This window comes from Zerene cesonia, chromosome 27 (genome assembly GCF_012273895.1).
Source record: "Zerene cesonia ecotype Mississippi chromosome 27, Zerene_cesonia_1.1, whole genome shotgun sequence".
Lineage (NCBI taxonomy): Eukaryota > Metazoa > Arthropoda > Insecta > Lepidoptera > Pieridae > Zerene > Zerene cesonia.
The window spans coordinates 3,476,053-3,494,874 of NC_052128.1; the positions used below are offsets into that span (position 1 = coordinate 3,476,053).

The window sequence follows — 18,822 nt, forward strand, 5'->3', positions numbered from 1 at the left end:
TCTTTTATGAAGTCGTTTCAAAAATGGTTTAAACCTACTTCTCATTTTATTTTTTTGCAATAGAATATAGACCAATTAGAGTTTTTTCACTACATCTATCATACACTACAAAAATATTATATACTATGTTACATACGATGTAAATATACTTTAGTCGCAACTCGTCTAACACGGAAGAACTCCTGAATAAGGTTGGTCGTATCTATTATTTCTAACTCCACTCCCCAATGAAAGAACTGTGTACGTGCGGTTGTCACGCGGCTTCGCTCACGTTGGCTTTATATACCATAATCACATATAACCCTCTATATATTGTGCCATTGTTGGCGCACAATACACGTAGATTATATTTTTATTAAGATCCAACCGTAAAGCCATTTTATATTGAATAGAATTTTTATATTGACGTTTAAGCTTATCTGAGGACGAGGGAATGGATTTTCTTTTTAAAGATATAGGTTATTCTTTGTTACCTGTGTATCTGGGAATCACTATATAGTATAAAGCAAAGTCATTTACCGTATCTGCATGTATCTATGCTTAAATCTTTAAAACTACGCAACGGATTTTGAGAGGGTTTTTGTTAATAGACAGAGTTATTCTAGAACAAGCATTTCTAGAACTATTTATATTTATAATAACATCTATGAACTACTCCATGAACGCGTCCAAATCCGCATAAGCTTGTTAATAATAACCATGTCCACTTCAGTATATTTAAAAATAATCATCTCGAAATATTTACGATTTTTTTTGACATGACAAGAACGTCTAAACTGTAAGAAAAAGAAATTTTGAACGTGGTTTTCGTTCGCTTTAATGAAACCTTTTTAAAGTTTAATCTGTTTCAACTGTTATAATAACATAGTTACTTATATTTGCTTACATAAATACTTTATTTTAATTTGTATACACAAACAAAGGTCATAGTCAAAGCAAAGAAAAACACAAACATGTTTAAATCTGTCTACCCAAAATGTATTTCAACAGCATACGCCGCCGGGTTCAAAATATAGTTCAGAAACCGTAAAGCAATGCGCACGTCGGATGTGGGCTGTAATTACTTGCTAATTACCCACTCCACGTTCGTTATGAACACTCACTAAGTAACACTACAGCTGATGTTTATGAGATTTGTCGCGACATGTATTTGACGTTATTAAATTCTAGATTTCATATGAATATTGGGCTTTATGCTAAATTATGATGATGACAATATTAGTTTGGACATGTGTTCCGGCTCGAAGGACTATCGGTGAGGATCGAGTTAATTGCAGCTTTTTTGAATTAAGCGATATAAAATGTTGGGATTTTTACTCGTTATCGAGTTTTCAATCGAGTGACGTGTTATTTTTGTGTTATTTTGGTAGGAAATTTTTGTCATTTGGTCCCATCATAGAATCTTCCCTCCCAAGTACTTCGGCGAACGTTTTGACAGAAAAAAATCATTTCAAATGACAATCCATTCTGTCCCATATTAAACCAAACTAAAAATAAAACGTCCAAGAAATCCAAATCGCTCGCAAATTCCATTCCGACTATTCGAATACTTAAAATCGAGACGAATATCTATAATCGATTTTCGCCCGAGCGGCCCTCATTCGCTCCAATATGGCCGTCACATGGCGCGGTAAATTGTTCATCAGGGAACAGCTGATCGGGCTCGTTTGAACGTGTGATCAACGCTGCCGTGAGGTAATTTTAGTTTAGATTTATACCTATAAGTTTGCGTGATAATATTACGCTTAATGTTGCAAATATAGCGCCTTCCATGGCTTTGCTTGGAAAACTTTTGTTGATGATGGTTTTTTACATGATTCTATAGCTTCTTTTTCTTATTCTTATTCTTATTCTATAGCTTCAACCATATATTTGTATATAACCGACTAATTCAGACTTGATTTTGACCCACTTTCGACAACCTTTGTACCTACGCTTATGAAGACATAATAACAAAAAGTGACAATATAATAATTTGATGTGTTTTTGTGATCCTGATTAAAATCAGATAAACATAGCCAGTTAATGAAACAAATTTAATTAATCAACGATCCCTATAATTCGGGGATTTTCTATTGAAGACCGTTTTGAAAATGATTACTAATAATTTTCATTCACTGTGATGATTAATTGGCGGTCAACTATGAGTCTTTTAATAAACAGGATCTTGTATTTAAGTAGCCAATCACAGTATAGATACTTTGTTTTCTATAATATTAGCTTTTTCATATATAATATCTTACATGTAAACACACATTTCATATTTCCACAAAATATGTATCTTTCACTATAACCAAATTATATATCTCCATTATCTGTATAATTTTCTCTAAATCTCGAATAACAAAACAGAATTGAAGCAGATCGCCTTCCAACAGTATATTTAAAACGTTGGAACGCCTTTAAAAGGTCGAATAAAACCTTAATTAATTGGCGGTTCCACCATGACACGGCGCATCGATACCACGCCTCATTAGCTGTACAACCTAAGGCTAATATAGCGAAAACGGGGTTTTTTACAGCAAATGTATTACGGAGTACTATCGGATTATTAGAGACCTTACAGGTTTTGGATGATCGTATGTATAGTTGACCTTCTTTGTGAGACGTTTCAACATTCATCTCATGGTTTCAGATATTACTCTGGGCATTGGTGATAACTAAATTTAAACATATGTGATGCTGTACAAAAGAAAATTGACAATCTATGTTAATAGAATAGAAATAAGCTGAAGAGTTTATTTGTTTGTTTGAGCTAACTAATCACAGAAACTACTGGACTGTTTTCAAAAAGTTTTCACACTTGGATAATTTCGTGATTCCAGAATATTGCTTTGCTCGAGGACATATATTGGTTATATAACCTCGAGCTCGAGGACATATATATGTCCTCGAGCAAAGCCGAGGTATGCCTCTAGTGTAGTGACCACTAGTAGGAGTGAAATGGATGCAATACACATCTGTCTTCTATTCGTTAAAAAAGTAACAGAACTGAACAAAAAATCTATATTTACAAATGAAAGGTAAAGGTATAGGTTTTAACTATATAGAACCTATTGAGGTACCCACTCAACTAACAAATTATACAAAATAAAAAGTCCTACAGTAATTGTAGACTGGACACACATAACTAACAGGTATTTACTTATAATAAATATAACTTTAAACCTCGATCCTAGCTTAATTTCGTCTAATCGCCCGTAATAGGTTGGAATTAATAAATGACGCTTAAAATTCAACCTTTTTTCGGCTAAGCTAATGGTGCAAAAGTAAATACTCGTTTTTTATAGCCGACTCTGTACGGAATTTATTATTGGATGAATTTCGCTGGCTTTGAATAAATCAGGGAACAAAACCGCGGGCTCTTAAGGTGCTGTTTTGTTAAGGTTTTTACAATGGGACTTCATATTTTCATTTGTGCTTATATATTATTATATGTTTCATGATTCCAAATATATATGTTTAATTTCATATTCAGCCCATAAATTACATCAATTAAATTTAGGGTAAGTATTGTCTACCCGAATTGAAATATATTTGGACCGATCAGAATGCAGTAACTAGTCACATAACACCCAAATCTCAAATAAGTCCTTTTAGCTCCCGATGGATATGTTGCGTATTAAATTTAACGTTTTTATCTATCCCGTCGCTGATAAACGGTTGATAAAATTTTGTTGTGGTTTATTCATTTCACAACGGAATGGTTCTTTTATCTTCAGAATTCTTGTAGGTAGGTACTGCATTCTTAGAAATGATATTGTCGCCGCTATGAAATTTTATAATTATTAATGTTACTCGTTTATGGTCCCGCAGGACAGGCACTGCCTAGTGCGGGATCCAATGAACTCACATTCGTAAATTAACTTTTAACTTTAAGAAAAAAAGAAAGAAACACGTGCGTATTATTTTTGATTTTTATGTCTATCTTAAAGTAATATAGATATTTTAATTTTAATAAAATAATTTTAATTTATATGAACTCAATGTTCTGATGCTATAAGTAGGTAGTTAATAGTTAATAGTTTTTGTAGCTGTAGTTTTCTAAAGATTTATAGTGTGGTTCTCAGTTTCTACTTAAAATGATTACTTGTGGATGTAGGTACACATATTTGGTCTTGTTTTTTTCGTATTTCTTATACATGATATTTAACCTTATAAGTGCTTATATACCGACTTCAAAAAAGGAAGAGGTTATCTACACTATATAATATTATAAAGAGGAAAACTTTGTTTGTTTGTTTGTTTGGTTGTAATGAATAGGCTCAAAAACTGCTGGACGGATTTTAAAAATTCTTTCACCATTCGAAAGCTACATTATCCACGAGTAACATAGGCTATATTTTATTTTGGAAAAAAATAGGGTTCCGTAAGATATTTTCGATTTTTCGGACACAAACTGAAAAAAATCAACCAACGAAGTTACTTATTTTGCGTACGCTGCCTAAACTACAAAAGATAGAACCATAAAATGTTAGAATTAATTGTAGATCTTATAAATATCTACAAAAAAGTCCGCGACACACTATACCAATCTATGTCGAGTGAGGCACAACAACCAAATTTTTATTTAAAAATCTTGAATTTTTTTGGACTACATTTAAACGCGTTTATTTTACTCATGCTATTAATCCTTATCAAAATAAATTATTTCATCAATAAGTATAGTTTATGTTGATAATATTTGGTCTTTGAACAATTAAAATTGGACGTTTAGTTTTGAAGTTGTGGTGAAATTAAAATATTACGATTTCTGCTGTTGCGAAGTGGGCGTCGATAAACTGCTTTCGCGTGAAAGAGCACCTTACAAACATCCATATATTCATCCATACCTAAAAACTTTCACGTTTATAATCTTAGCAGGATTTGGCTGTAGATGTACCACGGGCGAAGCCGGGGCGGACCGCTAGTTAATAATAATGTTATTGGATTGTATTTTTTCTGTTTCATACCTCATAACATTTTTACAAAAATAAAGTATATTACTCATTTCATAGCAATCACTTAAACAAAAAAAAAAATGCTGCAGTCTACACTAATATTACAGAGGAAACTTTTGTATTTTTGTACGTTTGTAACGTTTTTACGCAAAAACGTATGAATCGATTTCAAAAATTCTTTCACCATTAGAACGCTGCATCTGATCTGAGTGATATAGGCTGGGGCCAAGCCGGGGCTAGCAGCTAGTAGTTAGTAAATATGAAATTAAATTAAATTCTTTATTATTACTATATTACTAAATAATATTAAACAAAGTCGCTTTCTCTGTCCCTATGTCCCTGTGTATGCTTTAATATTTAAAATTACGGAACGGATTTGAGAGTGATTCAAGAGGAAGGTTTATATGTGAAATAAAATCGATTAAACTACTCCGTATTAACGCTTGCAAAGCCGCGGGTAAAAGTTAGTATATATAAGAAAACTGATATTCAAGGTTTGTTTTTTCGCCAGCCCTTTTGAGCTGCTAGTTTCCAAATATGCTTATTCGTATTTTCATTTAATCTCATGATAAAACAAACAATGCCGAAATTTCCTATATTACTTTAAAACATTCGAATTAAATTCGCCGCATGGCATAAAAGTTTACAGTTGAATAACAACAGATGTCGCTAGCAGGTCTGTTTTAACGTACTGACTACAAAAATTATGTGTTATGCGCCTTATCTCTTCAGCTTCGTCGCTAAACTGTCTAGCTATTGGTTATATATCTAAAAGCATTTTAAACTATAAGCTTCAAAAGTTTTAAATTTCCAAAATCACTAGCTATCCGCCCGCGGGTTCGCTCACATCTTACGTTATAGCCATTCGTTATGCAACCGTTCCCTTATAATACATTTTTTTAACTAAAGAAAGAATACTCATGTCTAGATAAATTTGCAGTGCCAGCCAAATATGTATGTCATTTTATATCCACTAGCTTTTCACGTGGCTTTGCTTTGTAGTAAAGGAAAACATTCACTTGAAGACTCAGGAGTCAAAGTTTCTTTGTACCGAAATTTATCAAGGAGGAAAACACAGACAGACCAATCTGTCTGTGAACTCTGTGATCTCTGTATCTGTGCTTTCGCATTTATATTATATTCAGATATTTTAAATTGATGATTATTTATGAGTGTATTTGTTTATGTGTTTATCTTCAAATTATTCTCATTTAAATAGTGTTAAAGGACGCTTCTAATTGTTTTTCAAATATGCGAAGATATATTGCCATGTCACAATAAAACGGATGAACTGATTTTCATGAAATTTTATGCGTATTCATTATTATGTAGGTCTGAGAATGCAATGTTTTATATACCCCGATTATTAGTTCTCGTATTACACCTTTGCCGGGTCGACTAGCAACAAATAAAAAGCTACAATAAATATCCATTTTATTTACCTTTTATTGAATTCAAATTTATGATTATATGTATTTACATTGATTTCGATAGAATAGGCTACGACACGTGTAGATAACTCTATAATAAATTAAAATAGGAGATACATAATAACTGTTTTTAATAGCATTCTATTTAGGTACATGTAAGCGAGTTTCCGAAGATATTTAAAGCAATTTATAAAGCGAGAAATATATAAAATAAAACTATAAACAACAAGATCATACATAGATAATTAAATACAAATTATGACACATTATAAACATGTAAAAATCACTTATGCATACTTCGTTATGTCGGCAGTGACATTTCTTATAAAGAAAATTACAACAACAAATCCGAAATTCTCATAATATACAGTATAATCTATATATCTTTGGTATACATCAGATTTAAAAATATATCACTTAATTAAAATTGTATTCTATAATGAGCTAACCAACCGTTGATGCGTTATTTGTTCACTTGAGTCGTGCAATTTAGTTCTTAACTCTATACTATTTAGGTGTATAATTGAAATAAATAAAAAACAAAGTGTCAAAATTCACCCGAAATAAAGTTCATTGTATAATCGAATATATATGAGCCCTTCATTGGATTTTTATAAAACTTTCTTGTATAATTAACACGAATCATTATTATAGCGACTCGCTCGAGCCGTCTATAAATAATTTGGTGTCAATCTGTGAGCAATTTATTATCTATATCTTAGACAATTGGGGTTTCAATAGCGTTCTTTATAACCTGTATTATTGCATTTTGGCACACTCCTTAATCTATCACTATGTCATATAAATACTCTAAATAATCATTCAACATTCATAGATACATTTCATAAATTTTATTGTAGTGACAATCAACATTATATATTTATAAAAGCTGTGCTACATATTATTTAAGCATATAAAGCAGGTTAAACAGTATCAATAAAAGAACACAGTGTTTTAAATATCTTTACTATTTATCACATTACATGAAATCTCAAACTAAATCAGACTAAAGCCAATGACGTAATATACATCAAACTAAATAGATATGCTCCGTTCTAAATTATTACTTTATAATATAAAGTCGAAGAGTATGTTTGTACGCGCTTATCACGGGAACTGCTGGACCGATTTCAAAAACCTTTCATTGTTGGATATGTTCGTGATCCCTCATTACTATAGACTCTATAGTATAGAGTATAGAAGGGGCGGGGGCCGGGCGGACCGCTAATAAAAATATTTTGATAATTTGAACAGAGCATATCTAATTTAAAACGTACATAACAATATTAACAGAAGTGAAACGCGAAGGACAATTTTATTGAGCAATACATTTATTGAAATTTAATACAAACAAACAACGAATATTTTTCGTCATTTTCTGACAATTTATCGTACAGCAATATAACATTTTCGTCTAAACCATATATATGCCAAGCTGCTCTCAGCGAAGATATCAATACAATTAAAATGTAAGCCAACAACTATTGAACATTTCAACATATAACATTGCCTTGATATGTGTTATGTACTATAAGTTACACGACAAATCTGTCATAAGATTTATAACAACCCATAATTAAGTCTATTTGCTTATATAAATACATTTATCAGACGACACTGAAAACTGGTAACCGATCAATATCATGCGATAATATCTTCATTCGAGATTACGTTAGGCCTAATATTTTAATATTAATTACGGAGCCAAAAATTACCACTACTCATTTTAAAATACATTAAAATTATAGGTTATAGCTGCATTGTTACGTCTAAACCGAACAAAAATATACAATCACTAAAATTATTATAAATATAACAGCCGTATAATTTTACTATTCGATAGTAAAACTTTTAACTAAACGTTGTTTGATTAGCGTAAATATTTATAAGTGTGTATCATTTATTTCACGACAATATCGCGTACGAGACTATCGGAGACAGTTCAAATCGTTTAGAATCGAATAAAGATTAAAGTAAATATACAGCGGCATAATTTTTTGAAAATTTCTATTCGAGATAATTTTGACGAATTACTAACTTTTATAGAATCAAATCCGATAGCATTATAAAAAGAAACTATCCATGGAGATATTTAAACAAGTCCGTACGAAAATAACAAATTAGCCTCATAATGCTACAAAAACGCATAATGTAAACGGAAGACAGAAAAAAGACGGCATCAATAGGCCACCGTTACATGAAACTGACACTGTTAAAATTAAAACTAACGTTCCCAAATAAATATTTCTATCAAAATATTCTAATATCATCCCTCAATTACCTGATGTCTCACAATTCTTCCGTGGACGCGATGGGCGCTTTCAGTAACGGCGTTTTAGGGCTTCTAGAGGCGTCTAGATTCTTCGACGCTTGGAAGTCCTCGTTCGACAACGAGGCCGGAATGGGGGCTATTTTCAATTGGTGCCCGTTGAGTTTTATTTCCGTTATCGAGTGGGATCGTCCATGGTTCAGCTTTTCTTTGTTGCTGGTGGTAGTGGGGTCGTGGGTCGGCGTTTTGGTGATGGCCTGCGTGACTTTGCTCCTATTCGCTTGTTCCCTGAGCGCCATCTGGTAGGCCACTTCAAACGCCTCACCGAGGGTTAGGATCACTTCGGTCGCTTGGTCCTGGAACATTTTTGGATTATCAATATATTTTCGGAGATAGATATGGAGACGGGATGTAAACCGGAAATTGCGAATTAAGAAAAAATAAAATTTTAAAATGGTTTTGAAATAACTATGTAAAACGGTTTTGTTAACTAATTAATAACCTATTTCAGCTGACTATATTAATGGATAAAGAATAATCCAATGAGCGAACAGGTAATATGCATTGCATTAACTATAAATCTATGTATAAATTCTAGACACATCATTATTTTAAAACACTAAAAATAAATATTAATTAATTAATCATATTAATTACGAAATTCTGGTAATTTTAATTTTATGCGAAAGATCCATACTTAAATCTACTCATTATATAAAAGTAAGGTTTTGTTTTGTTTGCTTCAATGAAACTTCAGGAACACAAATTTCAAGAATTACTTGATTTCAGAAATAAACAAGCAGTGTCCACCAACACTCACCATAGTAGCGACTCTAAAGACGTGGCAGTAGTGGCTCCTGGTGGTGTGGTCCTTGGTGATGTACGCGAAGTGGGTCAGGTCGTCGGCGTCCTGGCAAGCGCAGTGGATGTTGCGTATCTCGTGCTCGCAGACCAACTCCTGCGCATAACGTAAGACGCCATTTTTTACACCATTAAATCGCAATTCATTTTAATTGATGAGGCAATCCTCATCAGTTCAAATAAATGGAATTCTCCCAAGGGAAGAGGATATTAACGAAACGACCAAGCTGTGAGTTTGAGCATTTCAATCAAATTATTGTAATGTACAATGTCTTATCTTATCGAATGGAAAAAGATGAAAAAATTTAGTTTCAAAAATAGGATGGTTGGAAAATCTGTATAATTTAACATGAATTGGTAAGTAAATAGAATAATAACTGTTATTAATTGTGAGATAGCTTAGCCACGAGGTCGAAAATCTTTACTAGGTTTTGTATGTACAAAATTAACCAATTAGTCTTTTCCGTAAATAAATAACGCAAAATCTTGAACATAATTAGATTCAAAACGGACAAAATTCAACATCAAAAAATTCTAAAAAAAAATATTTTCCACAAACTGCGAGCAAAATAGAGCTGTTTCCTTAAACAATATTTTGTTACACAAAAAGAATTACAGAAACATTAATTAACCCAAGTAACTGAGCGTGAAGAGTTCTAACATCGAAATTTATAAAAAAGCAATCCTTTCTGAGAAGAAACAAAGGCAAGATTAGGTGTTCGATGAAGCGGAAAGTGATCCATAATTAAAAATCAAGCGGGTAAAGTCAGGGCTTTTGTTTAGTTGACCCTCTGGGGAGTCTTATATAGGGATGTTTACCCTCCGCTCGGTTCGCTGGCTTACAAAGATCTTATACAGAAGAAATTTTTGGAGTAAATAATGACCGACTTGCGAGGGCTGACCCCCAGAGTTTATGGGACGGTGAAATGACTGATGCGCTAGTTTCGATAGCGTTCACGTTTGACAAAATTATTTCGATTGTAAGAAACATTTTACGATTGATTAGACTGGACATGGATAAATTAAATGGACCTATTATACATATATTAGGTAATATTTATCTTTTACGTGTAATTTTATTAAATTCATGTTGTTTTGTATTACTAGTCTAACTGTATATGTGTAGGAAAGGAAGCCAGATAGACTGGCGCCGTAACGCCTTACGTAACGAAGCGATTTACTCTTCTATATAAGTTATCACCTTATGCCACATTACTCGTTCTATACAACATCCATTCTACTAATATAATGGATAATGGATGGATGTATGGATGTATGTATGGATGTTTGGTGGATGATGGATGATGGATGATGGATGGATGTATGTAATCTTTCACGCTCAAACAGTTTATAGTATCTATATGAAATTTGGTACAGAGATAGATTCTGGATAAGCACATAAGCTGTACTTACCCGTGTACAACGCGAGTGACGCCGCGAGTTACAACTAGCCATTTATAAAGATAATGATTTAATATGTCCATTGGAACCTAAAGAAAAATTAAGTCCCTACACAAAACTGCCTATAACACACTAAAATTACAAATATGAAAATGTGTTTGTTTGGATGTTTGTCCGTCAATCACGCTGAATATACTGAACGGATTTTGATGAGATTTGGTATAAATACAGGGTATAAGTTGACTTGAGTGATAGGATACTTTTTTATCCCGAATAAATGCTCCCTTGGGATAAAACAAGAATCTTGATATCCAGGCGGAGGCGGGACATGTAACACAGTAAATCATGAAACTCACCCTCGTTATAGTATTTAGGAACTTAACGCCTCGATAGCTGATCGACAGAATGATGTCGGGCGAATCTCGCGGCTCCTTCGTCGATTTCTTCAGTTTTTGTATCGATTTCTTCGTTGACTCCGTGCCCCGCAGTTCCTTTACCACCGTCGATCCCAAATACTGTATAAATGAAACGAGTATCTTTATAATATGTATCCAGGCTTTATAATGAGTTGGATGGATTGGATAAAAATTCCGCATCTACATGTCCTCAATTATCACCCTTGCAATGACAATACATAAACGAAGCTATATCTCTATATAATATATTAATGGCAGTCCGTCACGACTTCGCCCGTGGAACATATTAGGGTAAATAACTATACTAAATTATAAAAATATGGTTTCACTCACATTAGCCACGTACGTGACGGCCCCCGTAACCAACACGAACGGCTGATGCTTCCACTGCGTCTTCAGAGCCCCCGGTACACCAACCAACAACTCCGAGGGTGCTCTGATCTCCAGATCCGAGGGTCTAGGGGGTTGGGGTGCTGGCCTGTTCTTTTTACTTCTCTTCAGGGTCTCCCCGCCAGGTGGCGCTAGTGACGGCACCACGGGAGGTGGCACTGGCTTTAGGTTCTCGGAAGGCAGTTTCTCTTTGATTTCCTCTTTCAGCTGTTGTATGTTGTTCTTCTATAAATGAAGCGTTTGGTTAATTATGTAATGTTAACATAGGCAATTTTTTAATTTAATTTTAAGTATTAATCATACATTCGATGGTTATTCGTAACAAGAATGCAATATCAAAACTCGATGTTCAGATATTTTTGTTGTATACATTCAAAATTATCTATACGGTTATATTCACTGATTACTAAAGATGGCAAACCCTCCTAATTATACATTAAATATAAATAATTTAAACTGAAACTCAAAATAAGTAAATAGTGTAAAAACAATACACCTCACACACAATACACATCCCAAAAAACATCATTATCAAAACCCAACCAGTCAAAAGACGTACACTATAAAACTCACAAAGCTTGCGCCTATCCATTGTCGTTCCCAATTATAATAACTACGAAAACATAGAACAAACGCTAATTAAATTGAAAAAGGATCGAACAAAGGCGGGAACAAATGCGAAAACAGCACTCAAAACAGTTCACACTTCAGAGGTGCAAAACAAAAGTAATGATGCAACGCAAAAATGAAATAGTACGCCGATGAGACTAGCGTGAAATTTTAATTAAGCCTCTAAGGTGACTTACACAAAAGAGTTATAATTGATGTGAGGCGTCTAATTTAACGAGTGTCATTTGTAGGCAATAAAAAATGCTAGGGTAAGTGAATTGAAATCTGTTGAATGGATATTCCGTAGTGATGGCTTCGAATGAGGGAGATACCAGCCCCATTTAGAGGGAACCATCGGTTCGCGAATGATACACGAATATCTGTTGGTTGTGAGTTATTTTCGCAATGAATGAACCGTTCCATTCAGAGAGTAGACGTCGAATCGAATTGTGCTTTCATGTTGCCGAAATTTCAGACTGAATTCAAACATATTTTCTCTGTATTTTCTTCTGTCCTAAAACGGTGAACCAGCTACAAAATATTCACCATTCAAATTCATATATTAATTACAATAAATCTAAAGAAACAGAAAGGAAACATTACGTGCAAAACGTTCAAACAACAAAAAGCCGAAAAGACATCATCCTAAAATCTAAATAAGTCGAAAAATCCCACCATCATACACTTACGTAAAAACCACCCAGACCTGCGCTTCAAATTAAAATATCCCTGAGCAGAAGCCAATAGTTGTGGCACACCAGTTATAGAGGCTCCAACCAAGTGCCTCACTCGTGAATAGCGGGCCTGAATTGAACACTAATTAGCCATACGGGGTCGCCGATGTGTGAAATTAAAAAAAGACCTCCATACAGCCGTTCTGTTGCTTTATAGAAGTATTGGTTTTATGCGGGAACGGGAATTTTTTCAAGATCTCGCACAGGTTGAATGAAATGTATGATTTTTTATTTCTAAATCTAAATGAATAATGGCTTGGATTTTACATAATTATGTTGCGTTTTGTTCTGGTCGCGAATTTCATTCATGTATTTAAGAGATAAAAAGTGTTAAAACCTGATATAGTTCTTTCCTTTATAAGGAACGAATATGGTTTTTTAAGGTATATTTTGTTCATTAGCAATATTTCTTTATCAGCAATACAACGAACTGTTTTGTACCATGCAACCTCGTTTAATCGACGATAAAGAGATTTAAACAATTTTTTTTATATATTTCTTTACTTTATCAATATATTCTACGGTAGTTTATTAGTATACTAATATATTAAGGGTAGAAGAATCATCCCCGAGTAATGAATACTACATGTATACCTTAGGTATACCTTTCTCTATCAAGGAACCATCCTATAAAAACGTGCCAACAGACTTTTAAGTGTCCCCATAACCAAGGAAACTTAGAGCATTAAGAAGTCGTTAACAACCACACTTGAACCCTTTCCAGTCAACTTTCGTCACTTAAGACGGCATTATCGCACCTGTAGGGGGTTGCTTGGTTACCCCCCACATGTAATTACACCGAGATGAGCAATTTATTGGAGATTAGCCCTTTTAATCCTCTACCTTTTGGCGATTGGCTTTTAATAAAATTTTATGTGATCAAAGTTCCCTTGATTGGATAGTTAGCGCGCCAATTATTTAAACGAGCCTGAGCGATAGTGATTTTAATATGATATCTAGTATGTATTTTTAATATATTGTGTTATATTCGTCTAAAAGTTATTGTGTTCACAATGATATCTACACTATGAAGAGGAAACTTTCGTTTTTTATGTTTGTAAAGAAAGAGAAGAGGAAACTTTAATTTTTTATGTTTGTAAAGTTTACAAACAAAAACTGCTGGACCGATTTCAAAAATTCTTTCACCATTGGACAGCTGCAACTTGACTGAGTGACATAGGCCATATATGTAGCACGGGCAAAGCGGGAGCGATCAGTAATAATAAAGTGAACATATTATACGAGGATTTTATGAATTAAAATGATATTTTTACTTGTCAAATCAACATTACTATCTATTATCGTAAAATGAGGGCAGACTTAATACTAAACCAAATAAATACATATATAAATAACGTGTATCAGTCGTCAGCAGCAGGTAGTCTACCTAGAATCTAAATAGGTTGTTGCATATAAATATGTCGCGAATACAATAATTCCATCGTTAGTACTCCGATCGGATATCCTTCTTGCTAGACGCTCAACAAAATGCACATATGGCGATGTTATCATTAGATTTGATTGGAATGCATGTAACAGACATACAAGGTTGCTTTTAGTGCAGCGGCAATCGGTCGTTAATGGCAACAAATTCAAATGATTTTGTAGATATCAAAATTATATACCTATTTTAGTTTACTTTTATTTAATTCATAGATACGTAGGTATCTATGAATTGTCTAATTTATTTTTGATTGGCTGGGCCCCGTCATTTTGTACTGCGTACATGATGTTATAAAAACCTATTTTTATTATTATTTATTTTAGCCTTCCTGGCAATTCAACGTAAAAATAATTTTCAATTTAAACCAGTAGTTCCTGATATTAGCAAGTTGAAACAAACATAATTTTCAGAAGCAGAAGATATGGATAGACAGAAATTTAACACGAATTTTTAAGTACATATATGAATTTCTATTGTAGCAGTCCGACTGCGTTTCTTTCATACTTTTAATACTATGCTTTTAAATAGTTTTTATTTCGAAATTTGAATATGGAGATGACATATTGTATAGGTAACGAATACTAGAACATTAGTTTATTTCAATTCATAAAAATCAATCATCACATATATCCCAGACGTCGAGAATTAATTGAATTCCTCAAGAAACAGTGGTTTCTCTTAATTTAGCTATTTCAAAATACATCGTGACTGGCTTTTTAATGATACCATTTATATGCAATACTAAATGCTAATGGGAATGAATATCATATCAATAAAATTCAATTAAACCGTCTGGAAGGATGTGTGATCCATTGTTTGATAAACTATTCCATTCATCATATGTTATTAGGCGCAATTGTATGAAGTTAATGCTATTGTTAGGTATGGCGATCGTAAGAATTATTTAACAAACAAATATTATTTGAGGTAAAATTTGCTACTATATGGTGCTCGTCATTTATGTGAAAAATCTGCCCCCAAAATGTGAGTGTTTATGATCTATCTATTTCGATTTATTTTCATAAATATGGAAGGTCTTATAAAGAACTAAATAAACACAGTCTAGGCGTAATATAATCTAGATAAAAATACCTATTTCGTATTGATCAAAAATCATTTTTGTATTATATTACGTCAATTATTAATAAGTTTTCTAAACACTTTTTTTTATTCGTCAATAAAGAAACGCTCGACCACGATCTCGCCTGCTGGTAAGGTAAGCGATCGTCACATGGCTTAAGCTGCTGCTTACGCTGCTTTAGACTTCACTCATCTCAAAACCTCCAAGTCAGTATATATGTAAAGACAAGGAACTGATACAATATAAAAGCAACCGATCCACGCGTAATTTCGACAACATTTACACTAAATTCCGTAAGAGACAGACATGGGAAACCACAAATCAACATGCAGGTGACGTCTCCCGTGTCTATCGCATAGAATAAATAAGTATCCGACGTAACATTAAGGAAAAATCGCTTTGCAATTCCATGAAATTAACTGACGAAATTATGTGGATTTTTTTTTTGTATTTTCGAAAAAAAAAATTCTGGCGAATTCGATTTGCGCATGCGCTGTACTTGTTTAATTGTAAAGATTTTATTGCTAAGTATGATATGTTTGAAAATTAAGTACATGACGTTAATTGAATTTATATTTAGTCTTTTATATTTAATTATTAGGGAATATAATGAAAAAAAAGTTCGCATATCACTATTTTAATCAACAAAATTAGTTTTAGATTTTGATTGATTTTTACTTATATGCCAACATGTTTACTTATATGCCAGTCTTTTCGAATTCTCGATTGATTGACTATTTGATAAATTTTCAAATATAATTTTATCAGGAAACCTATTTCAAGTGCGATGAACAACCACGACAAAACGATGAAAAGAAATCTATTTTAAGAATGTTTTCTATGCAACTTTAATGAGATTCTATCTAAATAAGTGTAATAACATCGAACGATGAGTTGAAATATTTGTTTCTAAATGTAATAATAATTAACTCACTATCACGTGATAATTATCAATAAGTTCAAAGATAGATTAGATTTACATACACGTTAGTTTAGATACGCATTTCTGAAACAAAAAATAACAAAAAAAAAACACTCACCAAATTGTTGAGATCAGAATTGATATCTTCGATATTATTAATGGGTCCATTCTGCTCCCCGGACACCGAACACAGTATCCTCTTCCGATGTCCGGGCTTATTTATTTCTAAAACAGCTGTCAGTTCCACCTCCCATATCCTCCTAACTCTATCCATATCTACATATAAATGTTTTCTAAACGTATCACTATATTGCTCTAGATTAATATTCCGCAGCCACTCGTCCACGGATTCGTTTTGGTTTTTAATAAGGTTATTGTTATGGTTATTGCTTATTTCTGCTATTTTAAGAGGTAACTGTTTGGATGATTCTAGAATTTTCTGTCTATCGTTTTCTTCTATGCCCATTTCGCGCAAGTCGTTTTCGTCTAGGATGCCGTTCTGTAAATAAGTTCTTCAATTAGTTGCACACATTGAAATTGGTGGATGATTTTAATTAATAAAGAAATAGAGAAAGATTATTTACACCATGATATCGTGAGAAAGAAGTCACAACGCTTTTGCAATTCTTGACCAATTTTTCAGTATATTAACACCAAAACATTTAAAAAACTCTTAAATAAATATATCACATAAAACGATAGAAAACAAAAGAAGATCTCTCTCATATCTTAAGACACAGCAAGCGCTGAAAACTAATATAACTGAATGCAGAAGTGTTACCCCAAAATCCCCAACATGTCATTTCTCTGAAGGACTTGAATCATTTTGCCATGAATAACACTTTTCGGACGTTACATTGTGTGAGGTCTTCGAGTCATAAATAATACGTGCAATCAATTAACATGACGTCTTGAAGCAGTACTAATTCCAGTGTATGTGTATGTGTAGTGTAATCAATCATTGTATGTGGTAGTTGAGCACGCTTCGGCACGAATTGGAAGTCGGCAATCCATTTCTAGAGGCGTGAAGTCTACAATCGATCTTACGCCTCTCGAAATGTTCATGGGCGGTGGTAGCACTTATCATCAGGCGACCCACCTGCTCCATTGCCGACGATGAGACAAAAAAAATAAGTAGTTTGGTAGATGTCTCTATATGTTGTCTAGCTTTAATAGTTATAAGATGGTTAATGATTTGGTTTCATGATATCCCCTCACTAATATACATCTATGCAAAATAGAACAAAACGTATTCCAAAAAGTACTCACCACAAAATCTATATCATCATAGCCGCTATCAATGAACAAGGGTTCATAATCATGTAGACCCAAGCCAGATAGCCACAGGCCCAATGTAGATGCCACAGACGGGCTCAGACTAGACTCAGAACAGCTGAGACCTAGCCTAGACGTGAACTCCTGTTCTAGCTCAGACACGAAGACGGATTCCCGAACCAACTTGCTGCCGAAAGACGCCATTATCTCGGAGATCTTTGCCCATTCCTCCTGTTAAAGAAATTGTGCTCTTATTTCCTATTATTAAACTCCTATGTCGCTGTTAATCGTTATCCTTTTCAATTCTAGTGCAAGTCTTGTCCTCTTGCTTTTTTAATAATAAACTGTTTCTTTTAACTGGATTAATTTACAACACGTGCGTATCCTTCACACACACATCAAACTGTGGTTACATATTTATACGGCGAACCAAGAGCGAGGGGGGCCTATTTTCTTACAATAGACAATTATATAATATGGGACAATACACGCGTGACTAATTGTCGATTACGAATGTTGGTTTTGACCTGGTGACGTGTTACTTTGCCAGTTTGTTCCAAATTACATATTTGGTAAACCACAATCTCATGTATATGAATATTCTTCTACGATACTGGTATCACACCGATACATAATACTAGCTTTCAGCCCGCGTCTTTTCTAGTATAGTAAAACAAAGGATAGACAATACTATTTTATCAGCATAATTCCCGTTTCCGTAGGACTTCCGAGATAAAAACAATTTTAGTCCTTTAACGAGACTCTAACTATCTTTGTGCCACATTTCATCTTAATCAGTTCCGTAGTTTAGGCGTGAAGAAGAGCCAGACAGAGAGAGGTACTATCGCATTCATAATATTAGTATACATACTACACGTAGGGATTCAATTCTTAAAGCAAATTAATATTGTTTGAATGTTTGTTTACTACATAGATTATAGATATTTTCAAGTATGTATAGTTATCTAGGCCTCTATACAATAGCTTTAGTTTCTATTTTATTGATCATATCATACAATTCCTAAAACAGCTTACGGTATAGAAAAATAC

The 18,822-nt window shown here is 33.4% G+C and overlaps 1 protein-coding gene across 2 annotated transcripts in view; it reads right to left on the bottom strand.

Moving 5' to 3' along the window:
• Window positions 1-6,390: 6,390 nt before the first annotated feature.
• The window catches only part of LOC119837367, a 96,024-nt gene continuing 83,592 nt past the window's right edge, over window positions 6,391-18,822 (bottom strand). For both annotated transcript variants that reach the window (XM_038362931.1, XM_038362930.1), the window contains 6 exons: window positions 17,767-18,003; window positions 16,616-16,996; window positions 11,651-11,932; window positions 11,258-11,416; window positions 9,460-9,597; window positions 6,391-8,995 (listed from right to left, as the gene is read on the bottom strand). In XM_038362931.1, coding sequence (XP_038218859.1) covers window positions 8,660-8,995; window positions 9,460-9,597; window positions 11,258-11,416; window positions 11,651-11,932; window positions 16,616-16,996; window positions 17,767-18,003 — 1,533 coding nt within the window. In that variant the 3' untranslated portion in view covers window positions 6,391-8,659. The remainder of the gene's footprint in view (window positions 8,996-9,459; window positions 9,598-11,257; window positions 11,417-11,650; window positions 11,933-16,615; window positions 16,997-17,766; window positions 18,004-18,822) is intronic.